Raw genomic sequence first — 21,234 nt, forward strand, 5'->3', positions numbered from 1 at the left:
ATAGTGGATGATATCCAGGTCAGAAGCAATTTTACTGTGGCTATTCTATATTTCCAATTTAAAAGTTTGTAGTAGACAAAGGAAAGAAATGGAGCCAAAGAAAGAAAGAAAAGGAAGACACATTCCCAGGTTGATGAGGACAGATACCACAGCCTTCATGTTTTAAGGACTTAAATCAATCTGGGCCTTGTCTGGGCTTTCTGTGGCTTTCCAGGTAACCACACAGGGGAAATTAGGTAGTGATAGTCATTTAATGATGGGGTGACCTCTCTTTTCTACCCAAATAATCCTGATCTCCTGTTATCAGAGCAGGATAGAAAGCTACTGAAGCCTTTGCTGGGTCAAGTAAAGAATGTTTCCTTACCCCTGAAGTAAAAACTTGAGGGCATAAACCCTGTCGAGCTTGCTTTTTAACATTCTCTCCTACCAAGTGATTTGTTTACAACACACTAGCACTCTGCAGATTGTGTTTTAACTTCCAGCCTGGATTCCAAAATGAGTCAATAGCACAGCTCTATATGGGCACCCATGCACTCGCGTCATTTTGGAAGTACTCAGAGAAGCTGGGAATGCAAGAAAAATTTGGAAAGGCTGTACTGGAATCTCATCAAGGGCTCTCATCTCAAAAGCTGCTTACATCACCAGCCTGTCACTAATCAGAGTAGAAGAGAACAGGGGAGGGGGTGGGCCTAACCTCATTTCAGCTTAGGCAGATGGCAGAGCAGGTGAGAAATCCATGCAAAAGCATCATGAAGAGAAACACCAGGAAGGCCATTCTGTCTCCCCAGACCTCTGTGCTTGGAGACTCCTAAAAGCTGTCACCATGGCATCTCAATCTGTTTTGTCATGTTACACCAAAATACTTGGAGACCGGATGTCTTATTAAGTAAAGAAGTTTATGTGACTCATAATTCTAGTGGTGGAGGAACCTAACCTCATGGTGCAGGCATCCCCTTGTGTCAGCAGAATGGTGAAGCAGAATGGGCACTGACCACATACAGCAGAAGTCAAGTACATAGAACTAGAATGGACACTGACCACACACAGCAGAAGTCAAGTACATAGAACTGCCTTATTCATAACCACTCACTCTCAAGAGACCTGGTCCACTGCCACCTGACCCAGTCCCAGAAAGCAACACTGATGTGCTCGTGAGGACTGAGCCCCCGACCTAGCTACCTCCCTTTAAATCTCACCTCTTAGACTTTCTATCAGCCCAACATTGCCTCACTCAGGGACCCAGATTCTAGCACATGGATCTTACAGTAAATGTTAGATGTCACTGGCCTGCTTCTAGATTTCATCTTTCTTTCTTTTTTTTTTTTTTTCCAGTCTGGGGCACTGCCCTTGGGCTTTCTCAAGGCTAGAATTCTACTACTTGAGCCACAGCACCACTTCTGGCTTTTTCTATGTATGTGGTACTGAGGAATCAAACCTGGGTCTTTGTACATAGTAGGCCAAACTCCTGGCCCCTAGATGTCATCTTGATTTCTAAAAGTGACAGGCAAAAGGTTAAAAGCTATGACACAACCAGCATTTCTAGTCTTGAAACATTCCACACAAAACTAAGCATTGTTTAAACATGATATACCTTATGCGTGAAGGGTATGCAGCCATGTATTGGTAGTTTTAAATTTTTATTTATTTGTTAATTCTCTGCTGTAATATATAGAAACGAATCATTAGAATGTGGGAAACTGATTGTATGTGCTTTTAAAATTTCCTAATGGCCTTTTCAATATCTCAAGGTTCAGGGAACTGAAAATCATGGGGAACCTTCACTTCTAAATCTTCATTATATAGATAAAACAACCAAGCTGAAGAAGGAGAGTGACTGAGCCGTGTTCCCTATTTATTCCATTAAGGACAAAATAATCCTTTTCATATCCTTATGCCTTTGTCTACTCTTCAGGTGACCTTTATTCTGCTCCAAACTGTCATCATATCTTTAGAGTGCAGGCCATCTCTGTATGTGAATAATTCTCTGCTTGCAAAGACTTAGGATCCGAAGCATAGGTGTTTTGCTTGTCAACTAGCTAGCTACTTCCAGTACTGGAGAAGCCAAAAATGCTCTTCTGCCTTCTACTGAATTCCATTCACTGCCAAGGGCAACACACTTCAAATGTGGGAAAAGGGAAGCCAGTCTAGGGAGGCCTATAGTTAGACAGACCATGTGGGGAAGGACGAGCAGCTCCCTGGCTGGGTTGAGGGCAGAAGTACAGCTCCCTGGAGCAAGTGGAACCGCTGCCAGAACAGGAGGAGAGGCTGTAGCTCAGACACATCCCAGGGAGAGCAGCCATCCTACCAGAGGTTCCAGCAAGTGATCATCATGCTGCGGGAGCTTTATAAAGAAAACCAAAAGGTTCCCTCAAGTATGGGACAAATGTATACAGTTATGGCTTTCACTGAGAGCCATCACCGTGAGCTAGATAAAAGTAAACCAGCAACCATTTCAATTTTAATAAAGGTCAACTCTCTGCTTGAGATTCATATTTAATATCAGCATACAAATAGGATTTATGTTTCTATTTAGTTTATATTTATTTGTATTTAATAGTGTGTATATATGCTAGTGGCTCATATCTCATTCTGGCTAGTTTGGAGGCTGAGTTTAGGAGGATTACAGCCTGAACCCAGCTCAAGTATGCATGTGAATCCCTTCTTAATCAGAAGTTGACCATAGTATCACACAGTTGTCATCTGAGCTCCATAGGAGGCTGAGATTGGCAGGGGAGAGAGGGCAGACTGGGGTTCTAGGTCAGCCTAGACAGGAAAGCCCACAAGTGTTCATCTCTGCAAGAAGAAGCGAATCGTGGTGCACTCACCTGGTGGGAAGCAAAAACTACCAGGCAGATTGTGGTCCAGGTGTGGACCCAGGGAAAGAGTGAGATTCTACCGCAAATGACCAGTGCAAAAAAACAGACTGGAGGAATATCTCAGAAGCAGAGGGCCTGCCTAGCAAGTACAAGGCCCTGAAGCTAAGCTGTAGCACTACCAAACACACAACGGAGAACAGATTTGCTTTCTGCACTGTAAGCAGTTTCTTCAGCTTTATTACATTATAGTAATTACAGGCTGCAATGAATAGAAGGGTCTTTTATTTATTGTTGGAATGCCTTTATGATTTTAAGTAGTTGTACAAAGGTGTTGCCATTCAGCAAACCAGTTTATGAATACAATGTGCCTTGATCAATGTCATACCTTTCAACAAGCTCACCCGCTCTACCCTCCTCCTCCCCTCCCTCACTTTTCTTCATTTTTAAATTATATATTGAATTTTTTAGCCATTTAATGAAGCAGTTTATGTATACAACACATCTTTATCTGTGTCATCCCTTTAACAACTTCATGGCCCTTTGACTCACCCCTTCCCTTATTTCTCTCAATTCTGTGGGATACACAATGAGTTCTTGCCTGAATTCTTCATCCTACCCCCTTCATTCTTCTATCCCTCTCTCCTTGGCCTCACCCCACCCACTTGAAAGTCCCCATTTCCTGGTACTTATTTTGTTAGACTGTCTTTTAATTAAAAGACAAGACAAATATTTTCATAGGGTGACATTTTCTCTGAGTTCTTGGATTCCACGAACATAGGAATTCTGGGAATCCACCCACATTAAAAATAATAATAATGAAAATCTCAACATTGTCTCTTTTTCTTTGTGGGTCATGGGGCTTGAACTCGGCCTGGGCACTGTCCCTGAGCTCTTCAGCTCAAGGCTACTGCCCTACCCCTTGGGCCACAGCCCCACTTCCTATTTTCTAGAGGTTAATTGGAGATAAGAGTCTCTGGTCCTTTTTTAAAAAAAATTTATTGTGATTAATAGAAGGGTTACATTATATTCACCAGATAGAAGGTGCATAACTTCACAAACATTGATACCCTTTCTTATGACATGGTCCCCATTTCCCTCCCACCCTCCCCCTGCTTATCTTGATTTCCCCCCTTCCCTATCCAATTTCAAGTAACCAATTAAGCACATATAAAATATATCAGATAACAAGGTGAAATATTGTAACAATATGAGATAACCAAGGGATAGCAAAAGAGATGAGAGAAAACATAATACATTAAGGACAACAATCACTCATTATATAGCTTTTGTTTCCTTATCCTGGAGGTCCTTACATTTAGTGTCATACTATTTGGCCTAATGTCTCTAGATTTTGTTCTATTGTAAATCTCTGCTAGGAGAGCCCAAGGTTTCTACTGATTATGACAAATAAATTGAGCCTATGTTCCTTTGAGTCTGGCTTACTTCACTTAATATGATTTTTTCAAAGTCTTTCCATTTCCTTACAAATGGGCCAAGGTCGTTCTTTCTGACAGCAGCACAGAATTCCATTGTGTACAAATACCACATCTTGTTGATCCACTCATCAACTGAGGGACATCTGAGTTGGTTCCATATCTTTGCTATGGTAAATAGTGCTGCAATGAACATCATTGTGCTAGTGGATTTAGTATGCTCTTGTTTCTGGATGGTTGGGTAAATGCCAAGTAGTGGAATTGCTGGGTCATAGGGAAGCTCTATGTTTAGTCTTTTGTGGCACTGCCATACTGCTTTCCAAAGTGGTTGAATGAGTTTGCACTCCCACCAACAGTGTAGTAGTGATCCCTCCTGGCCACATCCCCTCCAGCATCTGTTGTTATTACTTTTCTTGATCCTGGCCATTCTAACTGGAGTGAGGTGGAATCTTAAGAGTTGTTTTGATTTGCATTTCTTTTATGACCAGTCTCTGGTCCTTTTGTGCCTGGGCTGGCTTTGAACCTTGATCCTCATATCTCAGTCTCCTGAGTAGGTAGGATTACAAGATATGAGCCACTGCGCCCGGCGTCAACACTGTCTTTAGTTGAGATGTATAAGCAAACAACTCTCTGCAAAGTCTGGGTATAGCATTGTTCTAGAATTTTGTTTCCTCTTGGTTCTATTTTCAGAGCAGGATGAACCGTTGGGTATGTGGAAATCCCACCTGGTTCCCTGTCACCATCACTTTGGACTTTGCTTCTGCTTCCTGATTACACTCAAGAGGATTTCCAAATAAGGCTGTCATCAAGGGTTACAGCACTCAAGGTATGAGCACGTCAAGTCAAGGAGCCAAAAAGTCTTCGTTAGTTGTGTGGTCGCATTGCATACAAGGAGAATTCCAGTCCCCTTTTTACATCTGGAAGACAGCATACTTGCCGCATTGCACTATTTATCCTCCTCTCCCTTCCTAGAGATTCTGCTACTATCTTGTAATTAAACAACTCATGTTTTAAACTCTCACTTATTCTCATTTCAGCCCCTATTGCAACACACTAGATATTTGACTTTCCCTTGGCAGAAGTCCCTTCCCTTCTTCCTTATTCTGTCTTCCAGTCTTAGCCACACTCTCACTATCCAGTGAGCCCATGGTTTCATTGGGAGAATTGCTTCTTAACTGTAGATCAAGGGTAGTCTTTACTCTGCCATGCTTCTGATATTGACAGTGTCACTGTGTAAATAGCTTTTACAGTGCTATTAGAAGAGTGTTCTGGTTGCCTCATACGTTTTAACTACAAGAGTATAAAATGGCAGAGCCATTTTCATATGCTACCCAGGCTGGCAAGAGGGGACAATGATGCAATGTTGCATCAAAACCTGACTTTAGTAGGGCTGGTAATGAAAATCAGCTATTCTATTGATCAGCCAGATACTAATAGTCTGTTGGATGCCAGGTACTTTATAAGAAGCTGGAATTACAAGAAGGGACAAGATCAAGTTTTCCTATAAGATATTTACAACATAAAAAAACCTATCATACCATGTTATAACATGGTGATCAAGTCTTTCAAAGAATACCTCTTCTTGTGCAAGATAGGAATTTTCCAGTTCCATCCCATGCTTGGGGTCAGACATTCTGGGCCACAGGCCATTTCCTATGCATTACAAAAGCACAAAGAACCAGGAGGGTCTTCCCAGCACACACAAATTGGATTTTGAGAAAACAAATGCATGAAGGCAATTCATAGAAAAATGCATAATGAATCAAGTAGACTCAAAGGTGAATGAAAACACCAATAATTTATTTAGTGCTTATGAATATCCACTCAGTCATAAAAATAAAAAAAATCTCAATAGCAAATCTAACTGCTGGCAAGATGCTGAAAACAGCAGATTCTCAGAATTTGAATGAGTCTGGAGATTATATCTGTCTTTTATAAAGTTTATGCCTTCATGTTTATCTTTCACATCTCCTCTATCTCATTCTCACTGTAAAATGAATTCTAACAGACTTTCTTTTGTGTGTAACTGGTATTTGAACTCTGGGCCAGGTGTTCAACCACCTGAATCACATCTCCAGCCTAGTTTTTTGCTGGCTCTTTTGGAGATGGGGGTCTCAAAGATTTCCTGTCTGGGCTGGCTTCAATTCTTGATCCTCTGGATCCTGAATAGTGAGGGTTACAGGCATGAAGCAATAGGGTCTGCTACTGACTTTATTACTACTTTTTAAAAAGTGCTTGAGGTTTCAAATGCTGATAATTAAATGAAGACAGGAAGATATAATTGGTGTTTACCCTACATCCAAAGTAAATAGCTGAAAGAGCCTTTCATTTTTTGGAAACAATTATAGATTGAACTTTAATTTACAAAAAAAAATGCCAAGGGACATTTCCCATCTTTCTAGTCACACCATTCTAGGGACAGCCTTACACACCTGAGTCTGAGAATGATACCCTGGCCCCCAACCCATGTACCAAGGATACAAGTCCGTGATTACTTCACTACTGTGGGCTGCAGGGTTCCTAAACATCCTTCCAAAGTGAATACCAGGAAACATGTCTGTTCAAATGTAGGCTATTTGCTTCCTATCCATTTTTACAAATAAGTGACAAATTTAAAATGCTAGCATATACTAAGTAAGAGATTTTGCTCTTCTCAGCAGACTAGCTGGGAAGCAGGCACTCCTGAACACACATGCTGCTCCCTGACTCTGATTGGACAATAGCCAGGCCTTCAGCAGTTCAGCACACACGTTCTTCCTGCCCAATGTATGATAAGTTGCAGAGGGAACTGTGCTCTCCTGCAAGCTCCTCCCACAGGGAGGCAGAATGTAATTATACAGAATTATGGGGAAGGAATAGAACACCCTGATGTTTTTCTTTGAAAAGAGCACCATGAAACACTGCGATTGACTAATTCTGAAAAGAAAGAAAGATGCCCAATTTCTTCCCTGTGTCATGCCAATTGGTAGAAGAGAAAAGGATGAGAGACAAGAGTAAGGGAACCCCCAGGGAGAGTGGTATGGAAGAAGAGAGAAAAAGTGAAGAGAATGGAGGAAAGATTACAGAAGTAAGAGTGGGAAAAGGAGAGAGGTTGTTTCAAACACAGAAAGAACAGTGTGGTCGGCAGGAAGGAAAGAGGCTGATGAGAAAAGGGGGCAAAGAGTGTTGGTTCCAAATTGAGCAAATGATTGCACTATTTCACCAGCCATTCACTGGACATCATTCTATCCTGCCCTCTGCAGGGGGTATCACTTGATTTTTTTTCCCCTGACCATAATGACTGTCACCAAGGCATCTATGATTTCAAGGGGGACCTATAATCTACTTTTAGCTTCTGCATATGGCAGTGCTTGGTAACAGGAAGTCAAACTGATGACTCTGCCATCTCCCCCTGGTTACATCAAAACCGGCCTCTAGCAGATATTTATTAAATTCTTAGATGTTCTACTTGCTGAGTTTTAGTATGATTGCTGTAAATATGGAAAAGTCAGGGACTACTTCCTGCTGGGGAGAGGTGAAGCTAGCCTAGGTTACTTAAAGCCTAGGTGTCTGTGGGGTTTTTCATAAACCAGCTCCTAGTATGCAACAAAGGACTCAGTTTTAACAGAGCTGGGGTAGTTAAGGCTTGGGAAATCCCAGATTAGCTGATTATAAGGTGTGAATTAGAAAGATGATAAGAAAGAGCTCAGTGTCAGATTGTCCTGGTCCTTGAAAACAGGCAAACTATTCAGTCTTAATTCTCCAGGACAATAGGTAGGTGGGCATTACAAGTGTTTTAGCAAAGGAGTAGCAGATCAGAGGAGAGGTACAGAAAGTTTAATTTGTCAACTGCAGTAAGGAATGATTGTCAGAGCCTTGAGCAGGAATTAGAAAGCCTGCTCTGTAACTCCACTCTTGACATTATTCCATAGCTCTGGGATCTGGACTTAAATAAACTACTCATGTATTTAAATAAGGTAATTTTTCCTGTATGTGAAAGCTAGCTCAAACTGGCTTAGAAGTGAGACCAGTGAGCTGTGAATTAGTTTCCTTATTGTTTTATAACAAATAATCCCAAATGTAGTGGCTTGGCATAACACAAGTACACTTACTGTCTTGAAGTAGATCAGGAATTCAGGAGTGGCTTAGCTGAGTGGTCTCATGATTCTGCAGAGGTGATTCAGGTCAACCTGCAGTCATGAAATTCAGCTGGGGCTGGAAGTCCACACCTGAGCTCCTTCACGTGGCTAAGGCCTTCATTCTTCCTAGGTGAACTGCTTCTTTACTGATGACACGGGATTGACTTCACACAGAGTGAATATTCCAAGTATTTAGGAGAGGTGGAGATGAGGGACAAAAGAAGGGTGGGGTAAGAAATACAGCAGGAAACAGGAGATACAGATGTTTCTTAATGCCATTACTTCTGCTGCCTTCTCTCAGACAAAGGTGGTACAGCACAGAAGGAGACTACACAAGACATGGATGCTTGGAGTCTGGGAAGTTTGAGGATGACTTGGATTTCAGATGATGATGGAGACAAAATCCACAACCTAGGTGTGCGCAGGTAAGAAGTGAAATTACAGTATGAGATGTGAAAAAACCTGCGCTGATAGGTGTGAATCCTCACTGCAGGCTAAGAACAATTCTCAATACTACTTTATTTCATGCTGTCTTCTTTAATCCTCATAGCAATTTAATGAGGTAGGTACTGCTTTTGTCCAGAAAGGGAAACCAAGGTACAGAGAGTGTAGGAGCATAGGCCAGAGAGCTGTTAAAAGAAGGATGTGTCAGAAGTTGGAAAGAAGCTGAGGAGGGCGTTGGCCTATGAGCTATATGTACCCAGGAATTCTTAGGGACAGATAAGCTGCCCTGAGCAGGCCAACCACTCTCCTTCCGAGGCTAACCTGAGGGATCATGCCCATGCCTATCAGTGGAATTGAAACTTGCACCAGCAACCTTTCCTGGCTGGATCCTTAGCATAGTTTTTAAGTAGCGGGGTCTTATTTCCTTGTAAGGTGAGGCCTGATCTCTGCCCCCAGACTGCTCCAACTTCCAGCATCTTCTCCACTCTGATAGTTTTGTTGTACACACAAACACACATGCTGTTCATATACATATATACTTGTTTTTCATATACACGTATGTTCACATATGCATATATATGAACAACCATGGAAAATGCCTCCAACCCTTCTACTTCTGCAAATTTCCTCCAAGATTTCCTTATCCCATTCACTCTTCCAAGTCTCTCCAGACACCATCAGGACCTGTTTGGTGATTCACAGAATTTCTTCCTTTTCTGTCCTCTTCCCCCTCCCCCCCTCCTCCACCCCACCCCCTGCCACATTTTATTTTCCTTCTATGTCGATTGCCTTCAAACTCCATATTCCCAGTCCTTAATCTTGCCCAGCAAAACCACACCTATATCGACAAATAGCCCAGAGTTTGATAATTGACTTAATGTCAACAAAGGAGAAAAAAAGGAAGCTGGAGGAAGACTGGGGCAGAGCCTCAGAGAGGTGAGCCAGCTTGGTCTTCAGGGCCTTCGCACCAGCAGACAGACTCCTCTGCCGCTCCCCATTACTAGCGCGTCCCCGACCCCGGGCAGGGCGGGGGGCACAGGCCATCGCAGCCAGCACCTCGGGTTAACGAGGAGCGGAGAGCCCCGGCAGCCGGCCTGGGAGGCAGCTGGGGCGGCCAACGCTGGCCCATGGCCCTGGAGCGTGTCCAGCTGCCGGGTGGGGCTGCGAGCGCGCCCCGTCAGTCACCCGGGCATGTGGGCGCGGCGGGGCGGGCCGGGCCGGGCGTCCTGCGCCCTCTTCGTCGGAGTGTCTGTCCCGCCGGCCTGAGGGGCTCCCGGTGCTTCCTGTGGTTCCGTCCTCCGGTCCCTCCAAGGGCGCGGAGCAGGTAGGCGCCCCTGTGGGACGGCCCCGGGGAGAAGGTGCGCGCGCGGAGGGCGCAGTGAGTCCCGGAGGGGGGCGTGGAGGGCGCAGGGCGGCCACCCTGCCGGGCCCCGCGGCCCGATCCCCATCCCGGGCCCGGCCCCTCCCTCCCGTCCCTCCTCCGCCGCGCCCGGGGCGGGCTCAGGTGCCCAGCTGAGCCGGGAGCGCGGCTCGGCGGCGGGCGGCCGGTGTCCGGTGTCGGGTGTCCGGTGTCTGGAGCTGCTGGCTGGGTAAGGGGCGCCCCGAGGGCCGGGGGAGCCCAAGGGAGGGAAGTCGTGGCAGCGGTGGGACGAGTGGGAGAGGAGGTCGGCGATGGCGCGCGGCTGGGCTTGGGGGAGCCGTGGGGGCCGTCGGGGACTGACCCCCGCCAGGCTGGAGTTTCTAGGTGGTCCCGCGCTTTGTCCCCACAGACCCGAGGTCGCACATCCAGGGGGTGAGGCCGGGAGGACCTTGTGGGTCCGGCTTTCCAGGCCGGAGAGCTCGGGAGCCTGTTTCAGCCTCACTCCCAGGGTGCCTTCCTGCGAGCGCACCCAGGGGCGCCCCCCTCCGCCCAGGGGCGCCCCCCCCCCAGTGGGCCTGGGCGCGGTGGGCAAGGCCGCGTCCGCACCCTGGGGCACTGAACACGGATGCCAACTTTGGTGCCAGCAGGCTCAGTGATGACTTCCGTAACCAAGCACCCCTGCCTGCCATGCCTTTGGGGTTGGGGTGCCAGGGAGAGGGAGTTACAGTGGGAAATTTTCTGAGTGGTGTCTCCTTCACCACGGGTCTCAGAGCTGCAAACCCCACCTGTTTCTAGGCCTAGATTCCTGTCACCTTCTCCCCCAGCGTCCATTTGCTGGGTGTGTATTGGAAAAATAATAACTTGATACACTTGTTGTTGCTGAATAAATAAGTCGAAGGCATACGGGACCCCAGATTTGTCCTAAGTGCAAGTTTCTAGGCAAATCCATATGCACAAAAATTTCACGTTTCTGAAGAAATTGACAACAAATTGCTGTGACCTCTGGCAACTCCGTTTACCCACAAAGCCAGCCCTTTTGCTGATAACGGAATAGTGTACATTCGAGTAAGATAACTGAAAGTCAGAAAACAGAATCATCTGTCTCAAAATAATTAGAACTCAAACTCTTTACTTGAGAGATAGACTGCCTACATCACAATATGTGCACAAACACATTCTGATGTACACTATAGCTCAGGACCCTTCTTTTTTGTGTCTGTGGTGGGACTCGAACTCTGGGCCTGGGCACTATCTTTGAGTTCTTCAGCTCTACCGCTTTGAGCCACAGTCCTACATCCAGGGTGGTTACTTAGAGATAAGAAGCTCATGGACTTTTGTGCCCAGGCAGGCTTTGAACCATGATCCTCAGATCAGCCTCCAGAGAAGCCAGGATTATAGGCATGAGCCACCACCGGCGTCTGACAGGCCCTTTTATTTTTTATGGTTTAGATTGCAGAGTGATTTAAGGCACAAATGTGTTGTAGAACAAGATCTGTGGGAGGTGGAAGATGTAAGAATGGGGCCAGACTCTGGGTAGGGAAGAAAACTGAGTGGGTCCTGTAACCCTTTAGAAATTGGTAGTTGTTTTTGGGAATTCACCACAGGCACTATCAGACCTGTTGTTTGTAATGTTTCTGTTTTAAGAAAGGCACTGTAGAAGAAAAGTAAGTGAACTGGGCCTTTTAGACAAGGAGGCAACCAGCCAGGCTGTCCTGTCAGAGAGTGAAAGTGGGAAAAACCTTGGTTAATTATTTCCTCATTTTGATTTCTTATCTCCTCCTGCATAACTTCTCAGTAGATGATATCACATAATCCAGAGATGGTCTGACGAAACTTGTTCTCACTTCACTGGTGGGGAAACTGAGTCCAAGGACATGAGGAACGACCGACCAGGGTCACAGGCCACTAGGTGCCAGGCAGAATTGGAAGTTTAGGCTGGAGTCCTGCCTAGGACCCTCCAGGTGCCCTGCTGTGTTTGAATTTGCCATGGTAAAGTTAATTCACCCCAGGGCAGATCAACAACCACACAGCATGGCATGTGTATTCAACAGCTTGGCAGAGACCAAATACTCAGTGTGGTTACTGAGGAAGCCAGTGCCTCTTCAAGACGGACTTCTTATCTTTAATGCTAGACATCCTTGTTTTCTGCAAAATAAACCAGGCAGGGCATGGACCCTGCAACCCAGAGGTTCTGTGAGACTCTGCACATCTATCTACGAGACCCTCTTAGGGGTTCCTAGAGGTTGGAAAAAGATGTTGTGGAGACTAAGTGCCTGGTGACTTAAGTAGACCCAAAAAGGTATAATGTCTTCACATGGACCAGTGTGGCGGCCAGCTCCTGGCTATCCTTCCCAGCTGGGGGCTTCCTCTAAGCCTCCCTACCCTTCACTGGATGACCACCCTTAAGGCACTTACTTGCTCAAGTTCCTTCAGTGCAAAATATCCCATTTGCAGGCCTTTGTTCAGAAATTTCACACCTGGTACCATGTCTTGATGATATCTGTGTGGTAGAAGACATTGTCATATGTGGAAAGCCAGGCTAGCTCACTCTGTCACCTTCCACCCATTCATCTTCTGTGGTCCCTCTTCCTCATCTGGGAAATGGGACCAAATGGCAAGATTATGGTGCAGATTGCTTGAGTTAAGGCCTGAGGAGTAGTTAAGGTAGAAGCTGGGAAAAAAACTACTTCATCTGGTTGCTGTGGAGGAATACCCTTCCCTCTCCACCCCTCCCCCCCGGCCTCTCCTTTAGTGCAGTGGTTGGTATTGGGTTCCACCTCATGCAAAGGCGCTAGAACCAAGGCATCAAGAGATCAGTACAGGATATCAGCACTACAGAAGCCTTTTAGGGTCATCTCAAAGAGAACGGCAGCTTGCTCCAGGGGAAGCTGGGATGGGCTTGCCTACGTTTAATGCTTTTTAAACTTTCTCTTAATATTTCGCTCCATGGGAATTTTAGGAGTCAAATGCTATAGGGGAGCATGGGTAGTAGCTGTTTGGATACAGGCCCATGCGATGTAACAAGTAGTTAGTGGGTCTAGGTGGCAGCTGGGCACCGGCGCATTGAGTGTGGTCATCTCAAGGTCTCAATCAAGAAGGAGCTTTTTAAGGAAGAGGAAGAGGAAGGAAAGGAAAAGGGGATTTCCAGGGCATAAGAGGAATATTAAAAAGTCAGCTGTGTGAATGACAAAGTGAAGAAAGTAAGAGGAATTAGAATTAATGTGGTCATGACAGCATGGCTGAGGGACTAGTCTCAAGGTTAAAAGTGTTTGAATATGGCCTGGAGAAACAAGACATCAGAGAGACCAGGACTATATGGTGAGATTACGGAGGCATTCTAAACACCACAGCAGGAGTTGATTTCTTAGAAAGTCATAGTAAGACTGTTGTATTTGCCATGATATTAAAGTGAAAATAAATCTACTTTTTTTTTTTTTTACCAGTTTGGAAATACATGTATAATTTCCTGTGTGTGTGTGAGTGTGTGTGTGTGTGTTGGTACTGGTGTGTTTGCCTTTTTTGCTCATGGTTGATATTTTACCACTTGAGCCACAGCTCCACTTCTGGCTTTTTGGTGATTAATTGTAAATGAGAGTCTCATGGACTTTCCTTCCCAGCCAGCTTCTAACTGTGATCTTTAGATCATAGCCTCCTGAGTAGCTAACAGGCATGGTACCCAGCTCCATAATTTTCTCTGGATCACACACACACACACACACACACATTTAACTTTTAAAATTATCTTTAAGTAGTTATACAAAGAGTTTGATTCAGTATGTCAAGTTTCGAATATAACATTTTGATCACTGTCATCCCTTCCATGGTTTTTAAATTGTTATTTAAAATCAACTACGTGGAACTGTGTATAGTGAAACCTAGTGATGCTGATGCCACTAGGTCTCTGTATTATTTTCATGTCACCACCACACATGCCTGAGTCCACAGTTTTCGCAAAGCAATCTTGTAATGAACTTTTATATTGTATTTATTAATCTTGATTTTTTTAAATAAAAAATGATTTGATGGTCCTGGGTGCTATTCCTGAGCTTCTTTTGCTCAAAGCTGACACTCTTTCACTTGAGCTATGAATCATTTTCCAGCTTTATCTGAGTTTATTGGAGATAAGAATCTCACAGACTTTGCTGCTCAGGCTGGCTTCAAACCAGCATCCTCAGATCTCAGCTTGCTGAAGTAGCTCAGATTACAGGTATGAGCCACCAATACCCAGCTGTAATAATCTTTCATAAATCAAAGATCTTTTGTTATGAAGCAATGACCTCTTTTCCTCCCTCTATATATCTGACTTGTTAATCTAGCTTTTTATTAAATGAAATTATCTGAAAAAGGAACATCTCAAACTTGATGACCTTGGGAATGGAGATGTCATTTACATGGTAGAGGGCTGGTGTTAAGAGAAAAAGCTAAGAGGGAGTGGCCCCGAGTTCAAACCTAGTGAGCTAGAATGTAGGTGCCTGTTCTCTTGTGTAGCTAGTTTTTCTTTTGGGGGGGGGCATGGAGGGTTGCAGGATATCCTTTTATGAAGGGGCAAGGCAAAAACTGTACTGTGGTCTAGGTTTTTTTTTTTTTTTTTTTTTTTTTTGCCAGTCCCGGGCCTTGAACTCAGGGCCTGGGGCACTGTCCTTGGTTTCTTAAGACTAGAGCTCTACCATCGCACCAGTTCTGTTTTTTTTTCTATGTATGTGGTACCAAGGAATCAATCCGGGTCTTCGTGCATGCGAGGCAAGCACTCTTCCTCTAGGCTATATTCCCAGCCTAAGTGGTCTAGTTTTTATTTCTTCTTTTTTTTCCTTTCTTGAGCATGGCTTTATTTTGGTTTGCTTTGAGGTGAATATCTCTGTATCATCTCCTGAGTCTTATTTTCTTTTGGAATAGGTTGGTCTTTGTGTTGTTGTTAACTCTTTTTTTTTTTTTCCCAGCCATCCAGTTGGTGGTTTGGTAGGCTCTGAGGTAATAATATGTTTGTGCAGTTGGCTGAAGGCCAAACCTCTGTTAATTTTTTGTTTCCCTGTGATTGACCTGTATGAAGGTAGGGTTTGTTTATTTTCTTTCTGTAAAAGTATTTTCGAAAGTTATAGGATAGAAGTAACCCAAAAGCTACAAAACAGGAGGGCCCGCTTTAAAAAAAATCATATTCCCCTTGAAATGAAAAGTGATACTGTATTTCCTTCAAGCTTCATTTGTTAGCCCATCCCTGGCCAGAGCAGACTCCTTTAATGTGCCTGATGTGAGCCATTGTTCTTTGCAGGTTTGTTGAGGGGCATTTGCCACAGGGAGTGAGGAGCCATCTCCCCAGAGCCAGCTACTGAAATTCTGAATTGCTGGGCTGTTGCTGCCTCTGCTTAGGTCTGTGGACACACTCAAGTGCCAGCCTGGCTGGAGGCTTACACACCTGCAGGCCATTTCCAGGAACTTTTGCCACAGGTGTCAAAGACTGACCCGCAAAGATGCTGAGACAGATACTGGCAGAGATGTACATAGATCCTGACCTCTTGGCAGAACTCAGCGAGGAGCAGAAACAGATCCTGTTCTTCAAGATGAGGGAGGAGCAGATCCGACGATGGAAAGAAAGAGAAGCAGCCATGGAAAGAAAGGAGTCCTTGCCAGTGAAATCCAGACCAAAGAAAGGTAAACCTAGCCATCTGGCTACTGTGACCAAGCTTGCACCATGGTGCCTGTCCTGTAAGAGCTCACACCAAATGCAAGGTGTAATTTGGGGGAATTATGCTAAATGCTTTTGAGATTCAGATGGTATAGTTTATCAACTTGATAAACTTGAAATCACACACACACACACACACACACACACACACACACACACTATGTACCATATACTGTTAAGCAGATCTCTTACATAGAAACACACTGACCTTAAAGTGGCTGTAGAAAGTCACCTCTAGGGGACAGGGCGTAGCTCAATGGTAGAGTGACTGCCTGGCATGCATGAAGCCCCGAGTTTTATCTTTCACACTGGGGGAAAGCATCACCCTAGAGTTGAATTTTCAGGACATTCAGGAAGTCCTTTTATCTGTCTCATTGTTATGGTGGTCCAGCAGTCCACTATCAGCATGAAAAGAATTTGTTGCCACATCTCTAAAGAAATTCTATTTTATAGACCTCAAAAGGCTTTTCTCTGAGTTACCATTTCCCTCTTAAAATGTAAGGGACTGCTTTAAGAAAAAAAATAGTTCTCCCTCCTTCCCTTTCTTCCGTTTGTTCATTCTTTCTCTCCCCCTTCCCTCTCTGTCATTCCCTCCTTTCCTCTCTTTCTCTCTTTCTTTTTCTCACTTTATCTTCTTTCTTTCTTTTTCCCTCCGTCTCCCTCTCTTTCTTTCTTCCTTTCTTAGCGTAGGTGAAGGGTTTAGATATATTTCCTTATAATTGAATGAGCTCTTAGTGGTCTGAGTGGGATCTTTTGAGACTATGGGAAATACATTCTTTTTTACATAAAAACTTAAAGAACAAGCTTGGTACCAGTGACTCACGCTTGTAATCTCTACTCAGGAGGCTGAGATCTGAGGATCATAGTTTGAAGCTGACCCAGACAGGAGAGTCTATAAGATTCTTAACTCCAATTAAGCAGCAAAATACACCAGAAGTAGAGCTGCGGTTCAAGTGGTAGAGCACTCGCCTTGAGCATAAAATCTCAGGGGATGGTGCTGAGACCCTGAGTTTAAGCCCCAGGACTGGCACACACACACACACACACACACACACACACACACACACACACACACACACACACACAAACTCAAAATATATACATATACAGACAGAAATACACACATGAATATTGCTTCATCTATGCAACTCCACACAGACTGTTCTGCATGATTATGGAAGTTGTTAATCAACAACACAATTTTCAAGGTCACTTAGAGAAGTATTCAATACCAATTTACTCTCCACTAATTTTTCTTTTATTAAACTAGGAAATGGAAAATGTCATTAAATCACCTTGGATTTTAAGGGTTGAACAACTGAATCTCATTTGCATGCCTGATGTAGACACTCACATCCAGTATCAGATTAGTGACTTTCACCTTGCACTATCTTTTGTTAAAACGTTTGTCTTGTGCTGTTAAGAAGATAAATGAGTATTTAACTTCTTATGTAACATACGCAATATAAAGTAAACAGACTATGACAACTGCCTCTGCTGGTGTTTTAGATACAATGAAAACATTTTTACACACATTTTTAGATATTTAGTGGTGTTCTCAATTTTCCAGTTTAATAAGCAAAGAAACTCAAAGAAAAGCAACACACAACGTTGCAGTGATTTTTTTTAATTAAAAAAAATTGTCCCTTTGCTCTTTTCACTCAAGGCGGACACTTTACCACTTGAGCTCCATTTCCAGCTTAGTGGTCATCAGTCAGAGAGAAGAGTCTCCCAGAACTGTCTGGGTTAGCTTCAAACTATGATCCTCAGATCTCAGCCTCTTGAGTAGCTAGGGTTACAGGTGTGAGCCCCCAGTGTCCAGCCTTACACTCCTAGTTGATAGTAACACCTGTTGGATTTTACATTGTACTGACCATTGTACTGTACGTTTTTCTTTGAAAATGCAGCATATCTTTTCTGAGCAGGTTCACACATCTCTTTGCCTTCCTTAGTCAGAGATTATCAGGCATTGCTGGACCTCTTTGGAACCATTAGAATATTGATGTTGGAAGTAATGTTGGGGAATACCAACTACAGAGAACCAAAGGGCTCTTGCCCCTCAGGTCAGCAGCTCTGTCTTTTATTAGACTTGGGCTTCTCATGTTTTGCTGAGTTCTTCTCCTCAGGCTAACATATTGTAGCTTCTTGTAGATTCTCTTGAATCTAGCTCTCAGAATACCTATATTACTTCATTAAATGACCATGAAAAAGTATTACGTTGATATACACATAGACTTCTACACGTATTTCTTATCCAAGGTATATTGTCTTGCTAAATACTTTGACGCATGGAAAAATGTGGTCTGCATTAAACTGATTCCTCTTTTCAGGTTTCTTACACTTACCCTAAAAGCAAAGTGTGTCTCTATTCTTCTTCTTGCTCTGCTGTTGAGGAGAGAGCTGCAGATGATCCAAGACCGTATCACAATATCTAGAGCTGCCCTGAGGTATAGTCTGCGCTGCAGAATTATTGAGCCTGTGGCCATCAGCTGTCATGGCTTCCCCGTGCCCTGAGTTCCTTCTAACCTGTGCTTGGAGCCTCTCTCAGGCCACTAAAAATAGATGAATTCAGCTTGCCCAGAATCCTGTTGACATTTGTCAATGGGATCTCCTTTGGTTGATGGCTTTTCAGTGTCAGTAGTTCAGTTTGGCCCATATATTATTAGGCTGCCCTAAATGCAGGCTTCACATTCATGAAGCCTGATTCTGAATCCCCATCTCAATATGCAGCAGCCATAGGATCTTGAGAGTTACTTAACGCTCTGGGTTTCAGTGGTCCCACTATATGTAATAATGGCACAGTGCAGTATTTAATGAGCATACACCATGTAGAGGAACATGACCACAGCTCTGGAGCCCCAGAGGATCCTGCAAGCTAGGACTCATCTTTTGGTTGCTGAATCTACTGGGGGAGAAAAGAGTTTCTAAATGAGAGGCAGAGTGAGTGGTAGAGGATACTATCTGGAACATGGAGGCCATAGGTTGCAGAGGAATCACAGTATTTTAACCACCATGCACGTATTAGTTTCTATTGTATTTATACTTAGCCCTCTGTATCTATGAACTGTGCATTCAGGGCTTCTATCAACTGGAAAAAAATTAAAATCACATCTGTACTGAACATGCATACTCATTTTTTTCCTTGCCAAAACAATATACTCCAATAATTCCTTACATGATATTTATATTGCATTGATACTGCAAGTAATCTAGACATTTCTGACCTCTAGGATGCTACTCCAGATACCTACTGGATATCTTCCCATGGATTTCTAGGAAATAAAAATACCAGTTTATTCTGCATTTCCAAATAGCTCAGGAGGTTACTCTCTAAATTTATGTTCTGAATGTCACTAGTTTTTTGTTTTTGTTTTTTTTTTTTTTACCATTACCCTATTGTCCTCCTAGCTGGTGATTTCTAAGTGTTGTCCTTGGCCAGGTATGGTGGTACATGTCTATTATCCCAACCACTCAGGAGGCAGAGGCAGGAGCACTGTGAACCGAGGACAGACTAGGAAAGGTATCAAGATTCTGTTTTGAAAATGCAGTTGTTGATCATGATGGTGATGATGGTAATGGTGATGATGATGATGATGATCATGATGGTGGTGGTGGTGATGGCTTGGGGGCATGGACCAAGGGGTAGAGTGCTTTCCTAGCTAGCAGAAGGCCCTGAATTGAATTCCCAGTACTGTAAATTATTGGCCTCACATTTTGAGTCTTTCTTGGAGCCAGCCTTATTGTCTTTTTAGAACTTTCCAACTAGAAAATTGCATTTGCTGAGGGCATTTACCGCAGTGTATGGCATACAATAGACATGGAATAAGAATCCATTGTATAAATATCCTACTATTAGAAGGAGTCCTATCTCCTCACCCCTGTATGGCTGTGCCCAGAGTGAGCAGCCCCTAGCTTCATTCATTATTTCTCCAGGAAACTGGGGGTGGGGTGGATTTTCTGCTGTTAGCCTCCATTCAGCGTACATGCCTTCTGTCCCACCTGCAGCCTTTGGTAGTCAAGTGGGGTCCCTTAAAGAGTGCTTCTGTCTCCGTGCTTTCTGAGCCTCTTCAAGACCTCCTAGAGGCCTAGAGGCAAAACACCAGGTGCTCAGAGCTACGCAGTCTGAGCATCTCTCCAATGACTTCTTCATTATCCTTACCTACTCTCCCAGCATGAACTCTGGTCCCCTCCTTTGTCTCTCCACTCTACTTCTAGTTCTTCGGTTCCTTCCTTTGCTCCCTTCAATCCTCAGGCTTTTCTCTCCCACCCTAGAGTGAGCCCCCCCCCCCATAGCTGTCCCTGCTATGGTGTTCAGGGGAACATTTGTACAGTGTCATCACTGAACTGCCAAATTTCTAGGCTCCTTCTCTTTGTCTCCCCTGGGACAGTGGCCCTGGCCTGTCTCCAGCTCATTCTTCTGCAGTCGGAGAAATGTTCGTAGAGAGGTACTTAGTTGAAGGTTATGAAGGGGGACATCATAAAAATATGATTAGTTGCCCAAGAGAGAGTAAAATGAAGGGAGTCTTATGAGCTATGACAATTTCTAGGGTGAATGAGCCATTGAACATGCCCTGAAAGAGGCTGGCACCGTGGCCTGTGGGGAGCTGTCTTCCTTCCTTCCTACTTCTTCCCTTTCTCTTTTCTGAAAACAGTGCCAGGGTGGTTTCCTTTTAATGATACTTCTGAATCCACTTAAGTATGTATTTGTATGTTTATTTATTTTGCTGCTTCTGGGGCTTGAACTCAGGGTTTGGGTTCTGTCCCTGAGCTTCTTTTGCTCAAGGCTAGCACTCTACCACTTGACCCAAAGCTCCACTTCTGGCTTTTTCAGAGTCATTTTTATGGGAGGTGAGAGTCTCACAGAATTTTCTGCCCAGGATGGCTTTGAGCCTCCATCCTTAGCTCTCAGTCTTCTTATAGCTAGGATTACAGGTGTGAGCCACTGGTACCCCACTTCTGAATCCTTTTATAATGAAGACTATATGAATATATTCCACCCTCCTCACTGTCTCTGTTTAAATCTTCCTTAGACTGTATGGGAGTAGAGGCAAAACAAATACAAAGCCTACATCTGAGCAGCCAGTTCTTGTATGGAACCTTTAGATCTATGAAATGGGTCAACAGTACAAGGACTCTAGTTTCTGCTTAGTGCATGGAGACAAGCTGCCACGGCCGTGTGGGTTTCTAATCTGCATGGCTGAGCGTGAGTTGTAGTTGGCTATCCTATTTCACATTCTCAGCATCACTGGATGGTTCAGGGTCTTGTCTAGAAATATCTTGGGATCACAATGGCATGAGTATGTAGGCCCCTGGATGAGCTAGAATATTTAGATTTAGGGACTGTACCTTTAGGCCTCCCTAAGGCACACTGTATTCTCATTGG

At 44.1% G+C, this 21,234-nt stretch overlaps 1 protein-coding gene across 4 annotated transcripts in view; it reads left to right on the forward strand.

Annotated features, from left to right (window-relative positions):
• The first annotated feature begins 8,348 nt into the window (after window positions 1-8,348).
• Sh2d4a (SH2 domain containing 4A) overlaps window positions 8,349-21,234 on the forward strand; it is a 35,461-nt gene continuing 22,575 nt past the window's right edge. Inside the window, exons 1-2 of one of the 4 annotated variants that reach the window (XM_090354248.1) lie at window positions 8,349-8,792; window positions 15,438-15,817. In XM_090354248.1, coding sequence (XP_090210374.1) covers window positions 15,637-15,817 — 181 coding nt within the window. In that variant the 5' untranslated portion in view covers window positions 8,349-8,792; window positions 15,438-15,636. Of the gene's footprint in view, window positions 8,793-10,030; window positions 10,136-10,338; window positions 10,401-15,437; window positions 15,818-21,234 lie in introns of those variants that run through there. The other 3 variants (XM_090354247.1, XM_090354249.1, XM_090354250.1) reach the window with 3 other exon arrangements.

Source organism: Megascapheus bottae, chromosome 20 (assembly GCF_031878675.1).
Source record: "Megascapheus bottae isolate mThoBot1 chromosome 20, mThoBot2.hap1, whole genome shotgun sequence".
Classification (NCBI taxonomy): domain Eukaryota; kingdom Metazoa; phylum Chordata; class Mammalia; order Rodentia; family Geomyidae; genus Megascapheus; species Megascapheus bottae.